This window comes from Pristis pectinata, chromosome 6, assembly GCF_009764475.1.
Source record: "Pristis pectinata isolate sPriPec2 chromosome 6, sPriPec2.1.pri, whole genome shotgun sequence".
NCBI lineage: Eukaryota > Metazoa > Chordata > Chondrichthyes > Rhinopristiformes > Pristidae > Pristis > Pristis pectinata.
In genome coordinates, this window is record NC_067410.1 from 40,244,176 (window position 1) to 40,262,785 (window position 18,610).

The following is an 18,610-nucleotide window of genomic DNA, read 5'->3' on the forward strand; positions in this document are numbered from 1 at the left end:
TTAAATGTTTCAAGTTGAAGGTGAAATGTTTGACCTGAAATGTTAACTGCTTCTCTTTCCACAGATGCTGCCTGACCTGCTGAGTTCCAGCATTTTCTGTTTTTGTTTCAGATTTCCAGCATCTTTTTTAGTTTTCATTTATTTCTATCCACATCATTGAATTGGTGTTTTGGATAACTTGCATTAAATTTGTAAATGGTGCTTGAAATGGTAAACTTCCTTAAGGACCAATAACATTGACTTTTGTACTTAAAATGTTTATTTCTGAACATGTTCAACAGTAAATGAGTATTAATTTTTAATCTTATTTGATGTTTAATAACTTTAATCTGGAAAGAAACTAGCTTCTGATGGATACATCGGCTGTCGTAGCCTGCATCCATAACAGACGCAGATGGTCCATGGAGATGTATCCACCTGAAACACAGTCTGGTGCACCTGGCACGAAGGCTAAAATGTGGATCCTGCTGAGCTAGTGAACAGATGGAGGACTTGTGACTAACGATAAGGTGATGATATGCCTACCTGCCTAGGGTACTGGAAGCCCATCTTGGTACTGCTCTCCATCACTGCATTGCGAAAGGGGCAATATGTGGCAATAAAAGGGGTAGTCAGTAGAAGGGGCAGAGAATGAATTCCACAGATTTTACAATGCACTTCATAGAAACCTTGCCTTCTAATTGATCAAGTGTTTTTTCTTGGAATTGTTCTTGTAATGCCTTGGGATAACACACTATGATTTTAATACCATATTTTCTATTAGCCTCTCTCAGTAGGTGGTCCATTAATTTCTTCCTAATGAAATTATTCAAAATTAAGGGGGATACTTGTCACAGCTTATTAACTCTTTACTACTATTTACTTAAGAGTACAATTCAGTTATTAACCTTTAACCTGACTGCCTTGGTTTATATCCCTGCAAGATTATTCAAATGTTCTTTCAGCCTCCTGAAATAGCTGACAGCCTAAATTAAAGCCATCTACGTTACTGCATGTTCAAAGACTACAAATACTTCTACCACTGTTTAAAATTTAACCTTGCTATCACTGTTGGAGGCGAACAGCTCTACGAACACAAGGAGCAAAGGCGTTAAATTGTTGCTGAGTACGGTTGGGCCACTGACGCAGTTGTGTTGGTAACAAGCCATCTACATGCCTGCTGAGGCACCTGAACAAAACCAACACTCACTATATTGTGCTGTCATAGTCATTCCAAATAAGAAAGCCTTTGATTTTTTTTTAAAACAGATTTTAAGTGAGGGGCGCTGTATTGCCCGGAATGAGAGAAACAAATGATATTTTGTAATTCCATCTTGTTTCCACCTACTTTTTTCTGTTGCCAAAATGGAAGGATAGAACTTCTTATAGAGGGTGGATGCAGTTTGGTTTCATAGAGTTATAGTTAGCACAATGTGCTGAGTGCACTGCACAACTGCACCGTCGATGCATTTTGGTGTTCATCGTAGAATGTCCTTGTCTCTGTCCTTGGGTGGATGTTTCAGCCCAAGTGAGGGGAAAAAACCTTTATCCATATTGGGTGTTAAGTTTAGTGTGACCCTTCCATTTCCTACCCCTCTTGACCTTTTTGAACAAGAGGTACAGAGAGAGTGTTTATTCTGTGAACCCATTCCCTCTGGTCTCCAGGTAGAGTGGTTCCAGCTCCTTTTGCCAAGGAAATCAGCAGCAAGATGTACTACCTCTGTGCATAATACTGATAGTTCAACTGCTCAGGACTTCATCTGACCATAAAGTACCAACCTTTTGCTAATAGTAGTATCTCGTTGACTGAATCTGAAAGTTTGAAATCCTTTTCCAGGAAGGGAAAAGTTATCATCCAAAATAAGATTCTCGATTGAAGTCCTTGATTAACATCCAGTTTTTGAACAAGTCCCTAGTGTTCCTTGTTTTTGTGCATGTTTAATATTGTTAACGGCTGCATTTAATTTTATTGTCCCATCTATTATGAAAATAAGAGTTTACACTGGCAGCAAAGTCTAAAAGGAACAGGTGTATGTGGTACATAGAGCAGATGTCCAGAATGGCCCTTCTTTTGAACTTTCAGTGCCACTAATCTAATCTACAACAGGAGTAGCAGCTGTTGCAAGGTTTTAAATAACAATTAAAACTATTCTGTAGCTATTGAAGAGATGGAATTTTTTTTTGAATTAACTGACTGAATTCGTTTTTTTTTTTGCCACTGAAGTTTCCTGATCTGTTTAGAATTTCTGCAAGTTCCATTTGCATTTCACAGCTGGTATTATGGGCGCTGGTACTTTGTGACATCTGGCAAATGGTGTGTGATGCTTGCATACTGGAAGTGTGCAGAACAGGCAGCTAGTGACATCCGTCCTTGAGCACATTTTGTTTTTGCACTGATTTTGTGCTTGCCCTGACAACTTTCTCCCCCCTATCCCTGGTGCTAAGAGCACCCACACAAAATTGTGAGTTTAACAGCAGCCAGGCCACTTGGGTCTCATTTAAGTGGATCATCAATGGCATTGAAAGTATCAGCAAACAATCTGCTGGAGGAACTTAGTGAGTCGAGCAGCATCGGTGGGGAGGAAGGAATTGTTGATGTTTCAGGTTGAAACCCAGCATCTTTTCTACCGCCCGCTCCCCCCCCCCCCCCACAGACGCTGCTCGACTCGCTGAGTTCCTCCAGCAGATTTTTTGCTGTGTCAGATTCCAGCAGCTGCAATCTCTTGTGTCTCCATTGAAAGAATCCAGTTCACTGAAGAGAAGTGTTAACCTTCCAGCAGTGAGGAGTTGGTAAAACCTTTGCTGGAACATGCAGGTGTAGCCAATGGGTGACAAGCATGGAGTCTTCAGTGGCTGTATTATTGGGAATGAATGACATTGTGGAGAATGAGGAAATGGCTGTCTTTGTAGTGCAGCCAGCAGGAGGAGGTGTGGTCCCAGTCCCAAAACAGGTTGTCCTTCCGACAGGCCTTGGAGGTGGTCAGAGGCAGAGCTGCAGGGCTAGAACAACCTTTTTCCCTTGCACGTGGCCCCAACCATAAGTTTAACAACCACAGGCTCCTCTCAAGCAGGCACAGCAACCCAACTGGCTGCGCACATGAGGCAGTGTTACTGAACTTCTGCTATAGGAGAACCAAGTTCTGTGTACTAAAGGTCGTGTCAGGATTGCAGCCATCCCCATGGTACAAGGATCCTTCGGCACATGCACTAGGCCTCCAAGGTGACTTGCGTTAATTGGAAGAGATTGCCCTCAGAGACTGTCTTATCTGAGGGAGTTGGAATGTGAGGAATATTCACCCTTAACATTCTATAGCTTTTATATTTCTTTGGTTTCATCTTCTGTGACAGTAGATCCAGCTGTAGAGTGCTTTCTTTCTCCTCCCAAGTGGCGAGTAATTGGGGCTGGGTTTGACCTGCAGAAACTGACTGTGTGGACCATTTTGTCCTGACAGAAGGGCATAGGTAAGCATTATGCAGTGTTGGAGGATCATATACCTGGTTGCATAGCTGTCAGTGTGTGAAAGCTGTGATATATGGGTATGTGGCTTGGATTGCTGGCATTATTCCTTTAGTAGGAGTCCTGATGCAAGGTAAGTTGTGTTGAGGTTAGCTGGATCCAAGATATTGAGACCTGACTCCTAGGTTTCTCCTCCATTGTTGCCTCCTCCCACTGGCTGATGTATGCCCTGGTAACATCTTGTCTCCTGTGGGTAGACATCTCACTGCTGTTCTCTTCTCACCACTGCAAAGTTGGAGAAATGGGCACTTTCTCAGTGCCATGGTTGGTCATCCTTTTTTTACCATGTTTTCCAGCCTTGGAATTGTTTGCAGCAGCATTTCCACCATCAAAGCACCTGTGTGCGTGTGACACAGGCCTGTGCTTGAATATCACTGGCTGGGTCCAACCCATTTTAAGCTGTCCTGAAACTAAGCACTCTGGCTGTAGCTGGTGTCTCCAATCCTCATGTTGAGATCTGAGCAGGAGCTTTCCACGTGACCTCCGGGCATTGCCTGGTTGCAGGTCCTGCACCTGTCTTTCAACCCTCAGCGTATGTACAAGTGGTGCCTCCATTTCATTCAAGCTAAATCCACTGCAGGATGAAGATGTTTTTGTATTGTTGAGGATTTGTGCTTTGAGCTTCCTATCTGATTGGCCACCTGCAGCACACCTTTTAAGCAAAAGTATCCCAAGCTTCCAACAATGCTCTATTACTAGTCACTGACAAGTGAACCAGCACATTCCTTGGATGACCAGTCCTGTAGATAATCTGTTTTTTCTGTAGGAAGCAGTGACACCACAATTTAATTATGTCGTGAGTTTAATGTGGTAAAGTGTCCCAGCATGGTAAAATGTTCAAGCGCACTTCATTAGAGCTTTATCAAACAATATTTACCACTGAGTATGGGGATGTTAGGGAGAGGACCAAAAGCTTGGGCAAGAAAGGAAGAGTGAAGGAACATCTTTGAGTGAGGAGGTAGAGGTTGGGAATGTAATTCTGCATGAAGCTGCCAATAATGAGGGGATGGAAACCAGAGATGTGCAGATTAGTGCTTCCATTAAGGTAGGCATGGGGGGTTTGGTGCACCTGTATTACAATGATGTGGCTTGCCACAGTGCCACTGCAAATTTCATTTTCAACCTGAGATATCTTCATTTCAGTTGAGCTAACGTGATGACGTGCGTAATTTCACAGGAAGCTTATTTAAAGCACACCCCCTGAGGAATATGCAATGAATCCAAATGAAGGCCTTTTTAATTACTTTAGTAAAGCTGCTGAAGCACTATAGGCTGAGCTACTTGACACTGGAATTCTGTGTGAATGTTTCCTATGGCAATAGAATCCTCAGGAAATCGTAATTGCATTTTTTTTCTACTTTTGTTGTCTTTTGTTGTATGTGATCACAATAGCCAATCTACATTTGAAAAATTGAGGGTCCTTGTATCTGAAATTAGGACCTTTTTAATTTAACCAAATCAAGAACGATCTATTTGTGGCATAACCTTTTACGCACCTTTGCTTTTCCCTTGGATCAGTTCACTTCTCCTGCAGTACTTCAGTATGTGTCAGTCTTAAACTGAGACTTGGGCAGAAAAGAAACATTATTAGATTCTGAAGCTCCAAAAATAAAGGAAAGAAAAAAGTGTTCTGAAGGTTGAAAGTATAGTTTGAAGGGAAGCCCATAAGCAAAGAAACTTCTGTGAAGCCTGCCCATTATTAAAAGAAGTACTAAGCATCTAATTTGTGATTCAAAGAGTGTTGTAAAGAATTAATATGCTCGAATTCTGTTAGATGAGGCAGTGTAAACTATTGAGGTTTGAAGCACTTCTATGCAAGGCCCAGTCACGTAGAAAGTGCATCTGAACTTTGCAATCATACAACATAACTTGGTGTCTACAATATTGCACTAAGGATTTTTGTTCATAACTTGCAGGCAAGCCTGCTTGTCAGGATACCCAACCTGTTAAGTGTCATAAACAATGAACAAACACCTCGCAATGATCATGCCATTGTAAGTTCCAAGTCATGAGTTGGTACGTGTTTCACCAGACCTGTGCTGTTGGGTCATTTATTGCTTCATGTTGTCCTTCATCCAACATGTAACAATGGTACATAACAGATGGGATAACCGAACAGGCCTGTCTGGGACTTTATCTCAGTTAATAGTAAATCCATTTCATCATTAATCAGATAGCGTTTAGACATTATGCTGCTCTCTACTATCACTAACTACATTCTCTGCTGAAACCAATTATTATCCCAGTCAGTAATTTGCCATTAATCTTTTTAAAACTGTAATATTTGAAGTATTATTTTAATATTCATGATGATATCATGTTTTGCACCTGAATGGAACCAATTGCTAACTTTCATGTGCGTACATCCTTCTGTAGGGGCTGTTGGGGCTTAATGTTCACAGCCTCTCTTGGTCTTTTTGTGGTCTTGGCGCCGCACCTGCTTTGGACTGGGAAATCTTCTTGTAAGTTCATTTTTGTATGGGTGAGGTACGGTGTGGGGTTCTCCCAGCTAGGGGATAATTGGCACAAAAGTGCTTTGACCTGTTGGCAAATTTTGTCCTATGTTGTTTTGATCCATGGTCATTGGGAAGGAGTTTTCAGCAATTAACATTTGGTGAAGTACAGTCCTTGGCTGTTATTCATGGTAGAGCTGTGGATACCTTATGGCAGGTGCCTCATCCCATCCAAAGGTGCACTTCAACCAGTGACCATAGGAACGACTCTTGGCCACTTAGCCCTTCAATCTTCTTCCACCACTTTAATGAAGTCTGACCTAATTTAATTACCCCATGTGCCTCAATAGCATAGGGGTCACAAAGAGTCATGATAGCCTATCTTGCGCCATCTCCCTATTGCCTTTGGTGTCGAGCAATCATTGCATCTTTGCCTTCATCGCAGCTGATTGGGATCAGTCTCAATATCTCTGAGCTTTTTTTTTGTGGCTAAGTGTACTGAGGGCTCCCTGCTTGCTGGCAGACGGTCACGTATTTTCCTCCACACTGAAAATAGACAACTGTCTACTTTAACAGCAGATTATTGACTAATCACCAGACTGTAATTCTGACTAATGGAGAGTGTACTTACAAGCAAGACTTTCTTTTTCAGAATTAATTGTCCAATTTTAAATCACTTTAGAAGAATGATATTCAAATTGCATACATACTCAGAAGTTCTTGTTTTTGAACTCTAGAGGTCTAAAACGATATAGTCATTGTTCCACATTAATGAGATGTGATAAGGAGGTTCTCACTGAGCATAAACATACACTTGTTGGGCTGAATGGCCTGTTCTGTGCTGCAAGGACTATATAATACAGGAAAAAAAAACTTTGCCCAGCAACAGATGCAGCATAGATTAAAATTGTTCCAGATCTGCGGTTTTTCTACCAAATTGTTCTGTGCTCAAACCAGTTCAAATCCTTTTTCTTGGAAATGCTTTGAATCAAAACATTGTATCAGATACCTTTTTAACACAAATATAGATTTATTGCATATCAGAGGTAATAACTGCAATATCTTGACATTTATTTGGGACTTCAAGGCAATCCTGATGAATTTTAAATAATTTAATGTTTCTCTGCATATCTAAACTGACAATAATGTGCAAAATTAAATAGATTTTCATCTTTAGTATATTTAAGCAATTGGTATATGGCAGAGCAAATCTCTTTTGTTCCTGGCCTATTTGACTTTTTTTTGAAGGCTTTATGTGATCTCTAACTTTTTGACATTTTTATCCATTGTAAAGAAAGATAGTTCCCTTGATGACTTTTAAATTTGATAATTGAGCTTTTGTGTCCAGCAGGTTAATATGAAGAAGGATCAGCAAATGGTATTTAATGATGACAGAAAACTGTGTCTATAAAAACTCCACTTCCCTATCTATTTGCTAGTCTTATTTTGCCTAAAGCTAAACTGTTTGTTTGGGTTGGCTGAGCTGAATATTCTGTACAAGTGCAAGCAATCCCCCTTTCTTTTGCATATTATGTATAGTTGGACTCTTCTTCTAAAAATCTGCAGACTTGATAAGACTGGGATGTAAGGAAAAATTGTTTGTATATATCTAAATGTCAGGCACTTGCAGTAAATCTTTTAATGCCTTAAGAATAGGGAGGTGCCTTGACATTTTCTTTATCACTTCAACCTGTTAAGTGAACCTTTACACGCAGCTGCACGAGCAATGATTTATTTCAACAAAAGGTTGGCATATTGATGTGATGTGGAAGTGCTTATTGTTCCTGCTACAGGCTGGTAGAGAGAAATAAAATCGTTTGATGTTTTCAAATTGCTCCCGTGATTGAGAACATAATAGTGATGAGACCTACAATTAGTTAAACAGACGGCCGGTGTTTACAGTAAGGAGTGACATGGTTGGGACCAACCACTAAAGCTCAGTTACAATGTTGTTGCGCCCAGGGGGGCTTTTAGACTTTCTCTAAGGAAACATTCATGTCATTTGTCCCCTGATGCTTAATGCAAATAAGCAGAGCTCTTAGAGTGCCTAAGTTAATCACCCATTCCAAAACACAAGATGAATTGCACAGTGAAATGTATAACGCTTGGATGTCGGCTGTGGCTCAATAGGTAGCATACTTGCACAAGTCAAGGTTGTGAATTCATTTCCCACTCACTAATTGACACAGACTCTAAGGCATTCCACAGTGTGGTACAGGGCTGCCTTTTGGAAGGATGTAAAAGATCCCAGAGCATCCTAGTGACATGCCAGATATTCATTTCCTCACTTGAGATTATCTTGTTATTATCACTACTCTTTCGGGGAATTTTGGTGCAAATTTGTTGTTTTATTTCTTGCATTCTTTAGTTGGCTGCTGATGTGCATTGGGACATTGAAGTTATGAAAGGTGTTGTTTAAATGCAAATCTTTTTTTTCTGTTAGCTCCAATATATAGTCATTGCATTGGCTCACCATTGTTGAGATACGTTTGGTGGAGAGATGGGAAAATATTCTCCCAACTAATTGAGCAATAAATATTTTCTGCTGGACATGCAAAGACAATGGACTACAAAGCAGCATGAAGGCTCCCCACCCCCCGCCCACTTGTGAGTTGAGAACATCTGTTTTTGGCTTTTTGCTTTCCAACTTTAGACTCTTCAAGACACCCTGTGGCAGAACACGAAGTTGTGGCAATTCCTCTGTGCTTGTTGTCATTCAAGCTCAGAATCTTTACTAGGTTAGACTTTCTACAGGAACAGTGACCTTAATCAAATGGATGCAGAGGAATGATAAGGGACCAAGGTATTGCGTAATTTGCATCTTTGAATTTAAGTTTATAATTGTTTATGTGCTTTAGTTTTTACTCTTTGAAAACCTCTTTCTTTCTCCTTTATCTGTCTCTTTCTTTTCTGTCTTTTTTTTTCCTCTTTCTTGCGGGCCTGGGTGATATGCTGCTGGCAGGAAATTCTGGGCTAGTGAGTAATTGCACCCATTGATCTTTACACTGCACCAGTGGACATTGTCCTTGTAAAGATCTATTTAATACTAAGACCTCTGCTTGTTAAATACTATCTTGGTTCCAGACTAATTGGGTCAATGATAAATGGAAAGCAAGCACAGTCTCATTCCAAACTTGCCTGCTAGAGATGTGGAACCACTTTCACTTTGTTGCGAAGTGTGGCTTGCCCCATCCACAATTTGCATGTGAATAGCATCATTATTATAATGGCTTTCAAAGCAAGAATTAGGTCTGCATGGTTATGCAGGCAGCTCAGTTTGAAATGCCCCAAGGCTGCACTAAAACAGGCAATAATGTAGAACCATCTATAAAAGAATATCATTTAAAAAGGAAGATTAGCTCTAAATTGGAGAGGAAAAACATATCCAGAAGGCAATGAAGAAATAGTCATCATTGGAGATTGTTGGGTGACATGCTATTGAAGCGAAATCAGTGTGGAGTCAGGTTTATTGTTTTGTGGGGATGTGTGCAGTGCACTGCAGCTACTACTGACAAGGGAGAGATAAAATTATGCTGAATGTGTGCCACTGGATGTGTAAGAAGCTGATCTCTAACCGGAATGGTATATGTTATTCTGCTTTTATTTCCCCGTGCGTGGTGGTGATGGATTTTGAGTTGGCCTAAATGTACTTTCAGTTTCATGGCATGGTGCATTATTTAAATAGTCATTATAGCTTTTGTTGTGCTCCATCTAAGTGGAGAGTTGGTTTTGGTACTTGATGGCTTTGGGCCAGGCTTTTACTGCAAAACCACATTAGGCTAGCAGTGGAAATTGGGCTGCAACTTATGCAACCATAATACAAAGTAAAATGTGTGTCCCTTGGAGCGGAGATGCCCTGCTCCTCCAAGTGTTGTACAATAACACGACCTTGTATTACTTGCCATCGTAAGACATAGAACAGGGTGGGATATTACTGGTGTTCAAAGAGCTTGTCCTTGTTTCTTTGACATGAACTAAACAAAACTGTCCATTCCCATATTAGTACCTTTTTTTAAACTAATGATGTGATAAGTCTTCATTATTGCCAAGCAACATTGCTGGGAGTGAGTTCAATTTGAATTTGTGTATAACCTTTCTTAAAAAAAAGTCATATCTTGTATCTCCAGTTTTTTTCTGTCTTGCTGTTGTTCTTTGCTATCTATCTGATTAGACATTAAATTTGCAATGTGCACTTTCTAGTTCATGCTCTGTGCTGCTCATTGAAGATCCCTTACTTTGATTGAGGAGACCTACAGTTGCTTATTCAATTGGCACAAGTCCCAGATGATCTGTTCAAGGTGTTGTGCTTTATAGACAATTGGGTGACGGTATCTTCAGTGGAAATGCCTGCAAAGTCTATAGGATAGTAGTGTTATTTCCAGTTGTTGCTGAATGCAGACTCTGGGCAATTATTTATTCTGTGATTATAAATGAATACTAGCATTTTCTCTATGCACACAAGCATGATTTGTAAAGTCTTACAAGCAAAGGATAGAATTTTCTGATGCATGTAGTTTCTTTATATAAAATTCAGTTATGCAGTCGTGTAAGGCCATTAAAATTCTCTGCAGAATTCTAGCTGAATATTTTTAATAAAAAAAGACTGCTGTTATTTCAAGGTTAAAGAATGAGGATAATTAAATATTGAAAGAATTGTTTTAAACTGCCCTTGAAATGGATAGGCCGAGCTCATGGATGATTTTGAGAGAATAAGTAAGAACAAAGCAAATAGGGGACATGGATTTAACGTGAATAGCAAAAGAATCGGAGGTGATGTAAGAAGCATTTAATTTACACAGCAAGTGAGTTGCTGACGGGCTAGTGGAAGCAGATTTCATAGAAACCTTCAAGAGAATTGGCGAAATCCTTTCAAGGGAAAAGAATGACGGAACTATGGACATGTGTAAGGGAGTGGAACTAATTGGACAGCTTCACCAAAAAGCCATCACTGACAAGATGGACTGAATGTTCCCATCATACCTTACGTCATTGTGATTTAATTTTGGCAGATGTTGTTAATTTCACTAAGTAAGTGCGCTGAGGTATTGGTCGGCTATTTTGTAACCTTAGCCTACAAATGTTATTTCACCACAATTTTCTTTGGTGGGGGTGAAAGTATCATTGGGATGTAGGGAATTATAGCAGTCAATTTACATCAACATTCCCACTATTAGAAATAAGAACAAGATGAGCTGGTTTGGGTGTTGACTTTAGGGTTAAGTATTGACCAGACATCTGGAGTTCTCCTTTCAATAGTGCTGTCGTTGCTCTGCCATGACCATTTAAGTGGAAGGAGACCCTGTCTTCCTTCTACAGGTTGGTATGTTCACCTGCACTTTCTTGAAGGGCTAGATTGTGTCTGTGTTTCCTGCATGGTGTAAGAACCTATGACTTTCAAACTGTCAAGAGTGCTACCACTCAGTCCACGTATTGTGCTTGTAGAATAAAACTCTAATAACCTGACACGTTTGGGACGGGTGCTGAACTAGCAGATTTTCCAGATTATTGGGCTAGGGCCCTGATGTGTTAATAGGAGTGCGGTGTACATCACCAAGTGAACCAGATGCTGAAGCATCAGGATTTCTGAATGGTTGGATAGTGTATTTTAGAGTTTTGCTCTGTTGGGAAATGGAGTGTCTGACTCATTGGCTCTGTGGTAGCGTTCTTGCCCATTTTTACACCAAGAGAAGTTTAAGTGGTTGAAACTGGTGTTACCTCAATTCACCAGAGGCTGTCCATACATGGTTCCAAATAACTTTGTCATTGTTAAGTAGTTGGAATCAGATTTCATGTTCTCACACTTGGGTGGGCAATGTTGTGAAGGTGGGGTAAGCTGTGGGGGTGGTGGGGTTTGGAAATGAAGGTAGGTTTAAAAAAAATCAGTGCAATATTTAAACCAAGCAGTGTTGTCAGCAGCAATAGAGCCAAATAAATGGAGAGCAACATGTGTTTTGTAAATGATATAATCATATATTGCTGAAGATTCCATTGATAATTATAAATATTAATAGCAATGTCATTCTGTTTTCTAATTATTTGAAGCCATGCTCTTGATGTACAGAAATGAGAAGGAACATCTTATTACCATTTCTACAATGTTGCCAAAGTATTTGAATGTTGCTGGTTACGTGTTCAGAATGTGCATTTTTTAAAGTGGAGTTACGTTGTAGAATCTTTCTCCATATTCTTTGTTCCTATAAAATGCTGTAGTATGATCTTGTTTTCTCTTTTTATGTCATCTTGCAGATGCCAAGACAGACTTGACATCACTGAGGTTTTCTCATGCACCTATAACTAAGACGCAACCGAGGACCAAGAAACTTTCTGGCTCGTTAGCAGCCCAGCGTTAAATGCATCAGGTATCCTTCTGTATCCGCAGCTCTCTTCTGCTATTACCTTCTACATCTGATGGTTTGAATTGTTGAAGTCCCTTGATAATATATTAGTTTCCACAGAAAATGTTGTTTTTTAAAATGGCGAAAAGGAATAGTTCACCCATCCGTCATGTGATGATGGGTTTTCTCACTATTTGCCTAACTGAAGCGGCCCTGCAGCATAGCGAGTGCCCTCAGCTGTGTGTTTGTGAAATCCGCCCGTGGTTCACGCCACAGTCAACGTACAGAGAAGCTGCTACCGTGGACTGCAATGACCTGCGGTTGACCAGAATCCCTAGCAACCTCTCGGCTGACACCCAGGTGCTCTTGCTTCAGAGCAACAATATCGCCAAAACAACTAATGAGTTTGAGCAGATGTTTAACCTCACTGAACTTGATCTCTCGCAGAATAATTTTACCAATATTCAAGATGTGGGCTTGACCAATCTTACTCAGCTCACCACTCTGCACCTAGAAGAGAATCAGATAGCAGACATGCCTGATTATTGTCTGCAGGATCTTGCCAGCCTCCAGGAGCTCTACATAAATCACAACCAGATTAGTAGCATTTCGGCCAAAGCCTTTTCTGGCTTGAGGAATTTGCTGAGGTTACATCTAAACTCCAACAAACTGCGAGTGATTGACAGCCGTTGGTTTGAGTCTACGCCTAACTTAGAGATTCTCATGATTGGGGAAAATCCAGTAATTGGGATCCTGGATATGAACTTCAAACCTCTAAGCAATCTGCGGAGTTTGGTTCTGGCAGGAATGGAACTGACAGAAATCCCTGGCAATGCTTTGGTGGGCTTGGATAGTCTGGAAAGTCTCTCTTTCTATGATAATAAACTGGGAAGAGTGCCTCAGCTTGCACTTCAGAAGGTGCCAGCCTTGAAATTCCTGGATTTGAACAAAAACCCTGTTCACAAAATTCAAGAAGGCGATTTCAGAAACATGCTTCGCTTGAAAGAACTTGGTATCAACAACATGATTGAACTTGTTTCCATTGACAGGTATGCCTTGGATAATCTTCCTGAACTTACAAAACTGGAAGCCACAAATAACCCTAAATTGTCTTATATTCATCGCTATGCATTTCGCGAAGTACCTTCCCTTGAAAGCCTGATGCTTAATAATAATGCATTGAATGCCCTTTATCAAAAGACTGTGGATAACCTCCCTAATCTACGTGAAGTCAGCATTCACAGTAACCCAATTAGATGTGATTGTGTTATCCAGTGGATGAATTCCAACAAAACCACCATTCGTTTTATGGAGCCTCAGTCTATGTTTTGTGCAATGCCTCCGGAGTACAGAGGTCAACAAGTCAAGGAAGTTCTCATGCAGGAGACTGCCGAACAATGCCTTCCAATGATTGCACATGAGACTTTTCCAAATCATCTGAATGTAGACGTAGGTATGACTGTGTCCTTAGATTGCCGTGCTATGGCAGAGCCTGAACCTGAAATCTATTGGGTCACACCACTTGGCAATAAGATCACAGTGGACACCCTGTCAGATAAATATAAGCTGAGCAGTGAGGGGACTCTTGAAGTGTCACACATTCATGTTGAGGACTCTGGGCGATATACTTGTGTTGCTCAGAACTCTGAGGGAGCGGATACAAGGGTTGCAACCATTCGAGTAAATGGAACTTTGCTTGATGGAACTCAAGTACTGAAAATTTACGTGAAGCAAGCTGAATCACATTCTATCTTAGTTTCATGGCGAGTGAACTCCAATGTCATGACTTCAAATTTGAAATGGTCTTCAGCCACCATGAAGATCGACAACCCTCACATTACATACACTGCAAGGGTTCCTGTTGATGTCCATGAATATAACCTGACTCATCTGCAACCTTCCACAGAGTATGAGGTCTGTCTGACTGTGTCCAATATCCACCAACAAACTCAGAAATCATGTGTCAATGTAACTACAAAAGGTGTGACATTCTCGCTGGATATCTCTGACCAGGGAACCAGCACTGCTCTCGCGGCTGTAATGGGGTCAATGTTTGCCGCCATTAGCATTGCTTCAATAGCTGTTTATATTGCCAAACGCCTCAAGCGGAAGAACTACCATCATTCGTTGAAGAAGTACATGCAGAAGACTTCCTCTATTCCCCTGAATGAACTTTATCCACCACTTATAAATCTATGGGAAGGAGAGAGCGAGAAGGACAAAGATGGTTCCTCCGACGTGAAACCTACACCTGTCGACACATCAAGAAGCTATTATGTGTGGTAACTGGAGGAATTTTGCTTCTAGTTAAGGGAGCACAAGACTTTTTTTGCTTTTATCTGCAAAAGTGAAAGTTCAGAACCTTTTTTGTATTTTGACTTTGCTAACTTGTGGCAGAGCTGTGAGGACAGGTGGATATTTCAGACTTTTAGTATAGCGTATCGCCTTTGTTGGACTTTTTTTTAAAGAAGGCAGCTCCATTTATCTTGCTAAATGCCTCAGTTACTGTGCTTGATTATTGCTTTTTCTCTCTCCATTGCAGAACTCCCGAAAGTAAATCAGTGATAGTCCAGGTACATGCTTTTAAAAGAACGACAAGCCTTTGGAGGGTCACTCATTCACTAAAAGCTGTTTACCTTAATTATCAGTCACTGATGCATTTCCATGTTATAGTTTTTTTTAGAATCTTGAAGCTGACATAGGGGATTAGACCCTTTCATTCTTCTATTGAATGCTGTTAGCTAACTTAAATTGTATTGTTGTATCAACTATAATTTGCTCTTTTTTTTGAAATTGAAAGCCCAAACACCTGTAAATTTTATTTGCCACCTTTGCTTGAATTAGTTTTACAACTTAGAAAAATGTGTGGTTAATATTTAATAAAACAGTAATAGAATAAAGTGCTTTAAAATGCTACATAAAAAGGTACATTTTAGGTGATTTTACTAAGGGACTTTAGCTGCCAGGTTTTTCTGAATGTCTCTAACTGCATTTAGTATCTATAGTTTAACATAATGAATTTTATTGTGAGAAGTAGATTGTGAAATGAGGACAAAACTACATTAAATCAGTTTTGATCTTGATTTTTATAGAGCTTTGAGTCTCTGATTAAAGTGTTATTCTCTGAGGTTATCCCTATTGTCTCTGCAGATTTCCTACACAGTGTGACATTTGACAAATTGAGGTGCTGATGCTAATTCCTCCCTGATTACAGAAAAAAATTAAGCTCATTGGAAGTGGGTCTGACACCTGGCAACTTCAATGAACCATTTCAGATAAAGAGGTTACTGTGAAATTGGGACTAGTGTCATAATTTTGATGAAGCATAATTTTCATAGTAGAAACCAAGGTTAAGTAATCTTCAATCTCTTCTTTTAATGAGCATAAAAATGGGAAAAGTAGATCTTAATATTTATAGCGCTCCCCTTGAGTGAAGCCTAAAGGGTTGGCCACCGCTTGAACCCAATACACTTCAGTGCTTTTTTTCTGTCCTATAGATAATTAAGTAGAGTGTTTCCCAGTAGAAAAGTATTAACCCTCCTATGGCCGCAAATTTAGTCCACCATTTTGCTTCATGAATCCTCTCTCTGCCTAACTGAATGCAATAAACAATGACTATATTTTTGTCTGTAGCAATAATCTTAAAATTTGTGCTGTGTTTTTGAAAGCAGCAACAGGGGTTCTGCAGGTTTACTATCATTAACATTTATGTTTCTGGTTTTGGCAAACAACAGGCTCCTACCTCACAACAAGCAGCTAAGCTAAAGATGCAGAAGATAAGATATTTCAATACTTGACCTTTTTATTCACATGCAGTTGAATGGCCACCAGCAAAGGTACTTGCACATGGTTGGAATGTTTTATAAATTGAGCCTGAAGTTTGTAAATCCACTGTTTGATCTTCCATCCTAAAAGTCTCCATTGAATTTGTGTCAGAGGCATGATCTGATGATGTGGTTTGTTTGATCCAGTTAAGTGCATTCACAGACAGAAGAAGTTCAATTCTGTCTTGAATGGCCACGTCCTTCATCTTCCTTTTGGGTTCTGTTTAGAATTGCCTATGTCCTTCAAGGATCCCTGGGTTTCACTTGCCATTGGATCTTGAATCAGTTCCTTGTTTTCTATCCGGGCTTTGTTCCACTTGTTATCACTGTTGAAATTGAGGAGAGGGTAGGACGACAGAGGATTCCTTGAAATCAGGCTGTGGGACGGGGATGTAGTAAAGAACAATGGCTGTACCAAGCCACTGAATCACTTCCTACAAATAAATGATGCATTGGAAATCAAGTTTGTGGCAATATTTTATGCTGCCTTCAAGGCTTTTTACAACTATTAGCTTCAATAAGAGTACATTGGTTAGTTGCTTGACTAGTATCCAGAGGCCTGGGCCATTGATTCAGAGACACTAGTTTGAAATCTGTTGCTTCTGGAATACTAGCATCAGTAATGGTATCCATGAAATTACTGGATTGTTGTGAAAAAAAAACTAATCAAACTCATGTGTTTTGGGGAAGGAAATCTGTCAGTTCTTTCCTATTTTGCTGAGATGTGACTCCAGATCCACAAACTTTTTACTGCTTCCTTGGGTAAGAGGCAATTATGCACGAATAATAAATGCTGATATTGTCCACATACATTAAAGGAATAAGCTTACCACGAAAACAGAGCCTCAGCTTTATTTCCTGAACACATCAGTACTATTTTAAAAGGTGCAGATTTCATATTTACAGAAGAATTAAAGGATTCCCAGGTCTGTAAAATGGTTTGAAACCAGGATATTGCTAATTGTGATTGGCACAGCATAACTGTCATGAATATGTTAGCTTTTGATTTAATAAACATTTGCCTTTTACAATATTCATAGGTAGCCGTCACTCCTTTGTTCTGAGGATACACTGAGTTCTGTAGACACTCTTATGCTCAATATTGTTGAAGGGAGTGGCCAACAGGAATTTGGCTGGTGAAAGTCAAATAAACTGATGTGAAACAATTTCTATCAATTGGTTTGTGGGGCGGAGGCTGATTTTATTATTATTCTGGTACTTCCAGCCTTGCTAAGATGTTGCGAAACAGGACATTGCATTGCTTTGTTCCTACAACTTTGTTCTTGGAGCAGGTTGGTGATTTTACAGTTGATACCCTGATTTAAGCTCAACTGATTTTATTCCATTCTGAAAACTCAGTTTTGATGCAGAGGGATGAGGTGTTCATATTTAATTGTCACCTTTAAAACACTCCTTTCAGATTACTTGCCTTCTCCCTTAAAATTAATTGTGAGTGTCTGTATTGTTTTTCAAACTTGCCAAAAGAGATTGCGCCATACCCAGGCACAAGAATTTTTTTGCTTGCAGAAAGTAGCACTGTATTGAAAATTTTGCTGGTCTTTTGCAGAAGAAACATTCAATGCAAGGTTGTTTTATTCACTGAAGGTAATTGACTAATTATACATAGTGTTTCTTTGACACTATACTTCCTATTTACCTCTTTGTCACATTGGCATTTGTAATTTAGGTTATTTGATCTATGGGGTGGGTTTTTAATCTGTGCAACTATATTTAATTTGAAAGAAAATTTGGCACCTGATGAAATATCTGTAAACATTTTGATGCATGCAAAATTAATCCAAAATTGTGGTTTAAATGATGACAAGTATTGGTGTTTGCTGTCACTGCTTTTGTTAAATTACAGTAACTTGTATTGACCATGCATACAATTAACTGCAGAGATTAGTGTCAGACAGGCTCTACTAACCATAGGCTCCTCTATCAACATCCTTGCTGATGCATCCAACACAATCTTAAATGTTTTTTAATAGCAAAAATATGATCTGAAAAGCATTAAGCATTATTGAGTGAGGGAGATTTTAATAAACCGTAATTTCTTGCTGAATTAAAGTGCAGCGTCACTCCTGCCATTTTGGTAAAAGTCACAGATTTTAAAATATTTTGACTTAGAAATTGATCCCCTCACATTTTGGGCATGACTGGATCCTAAATGGATCAGTAGGAGACGATGGCAGCTGCAACTTTCTTCTTGGAGCTAGAACAGCCATGTGCCATTAACCATGTAGTGAAAGGGACTCCTCTGTAAGGTTAGCCCCTCTGCTCGTCTCTATAGCCAGCCCGACCTCCCATGGAACACAACCTTCCCCAGCTCCCAACTCTTTTGCTCCAGGCCCCAGACATCTGAATACAGATCATAGCACCCCTCTCATTTCCCTGCAATCCCCCTTGTCAACCTCTTTCCTGCCCAGTCCACAATCCCTAGCCCTGCTCACTTCACTTCATTACAACTCCAATCCACGAGGACACCTCACTGCCCCAACC

The 18,610-nt window shown here is 39.9% G+C and overlaps 1 protein-coding gene across 7 annotated transcripts in view; it reads left to right on the plus strand.

Moving 5' to 3' along the window:
* The window catches only part of lrrn1 (leucine rich repeat neuronal 1), a 32,465-nt gene extending 17,098 nt beyond the window's left edge, over positions 1-15,367 (plus strand). For all 7 annotated transcript variants that reach the window (XM_052018307.1, XM_052018308.1, XM_052018309.1 and 4 more), the window contains one exon: positions 12,196-15,367. In XM_052018307.1, coding sequence (XP_051874267.1) covers positions 12,408-14,570 — 2,163 coding nt within the window. In that variant the 5' untranslated portion in view covers positions 12,196-12,407 and the 3' untranslated portion in view covers positions 14,571-15,367. The remainder of the gene's footprint in view (positions 1-12,195) is intronic.
* Positions 15,368-18,610: the final 3,243 nt, after the last annotated feature.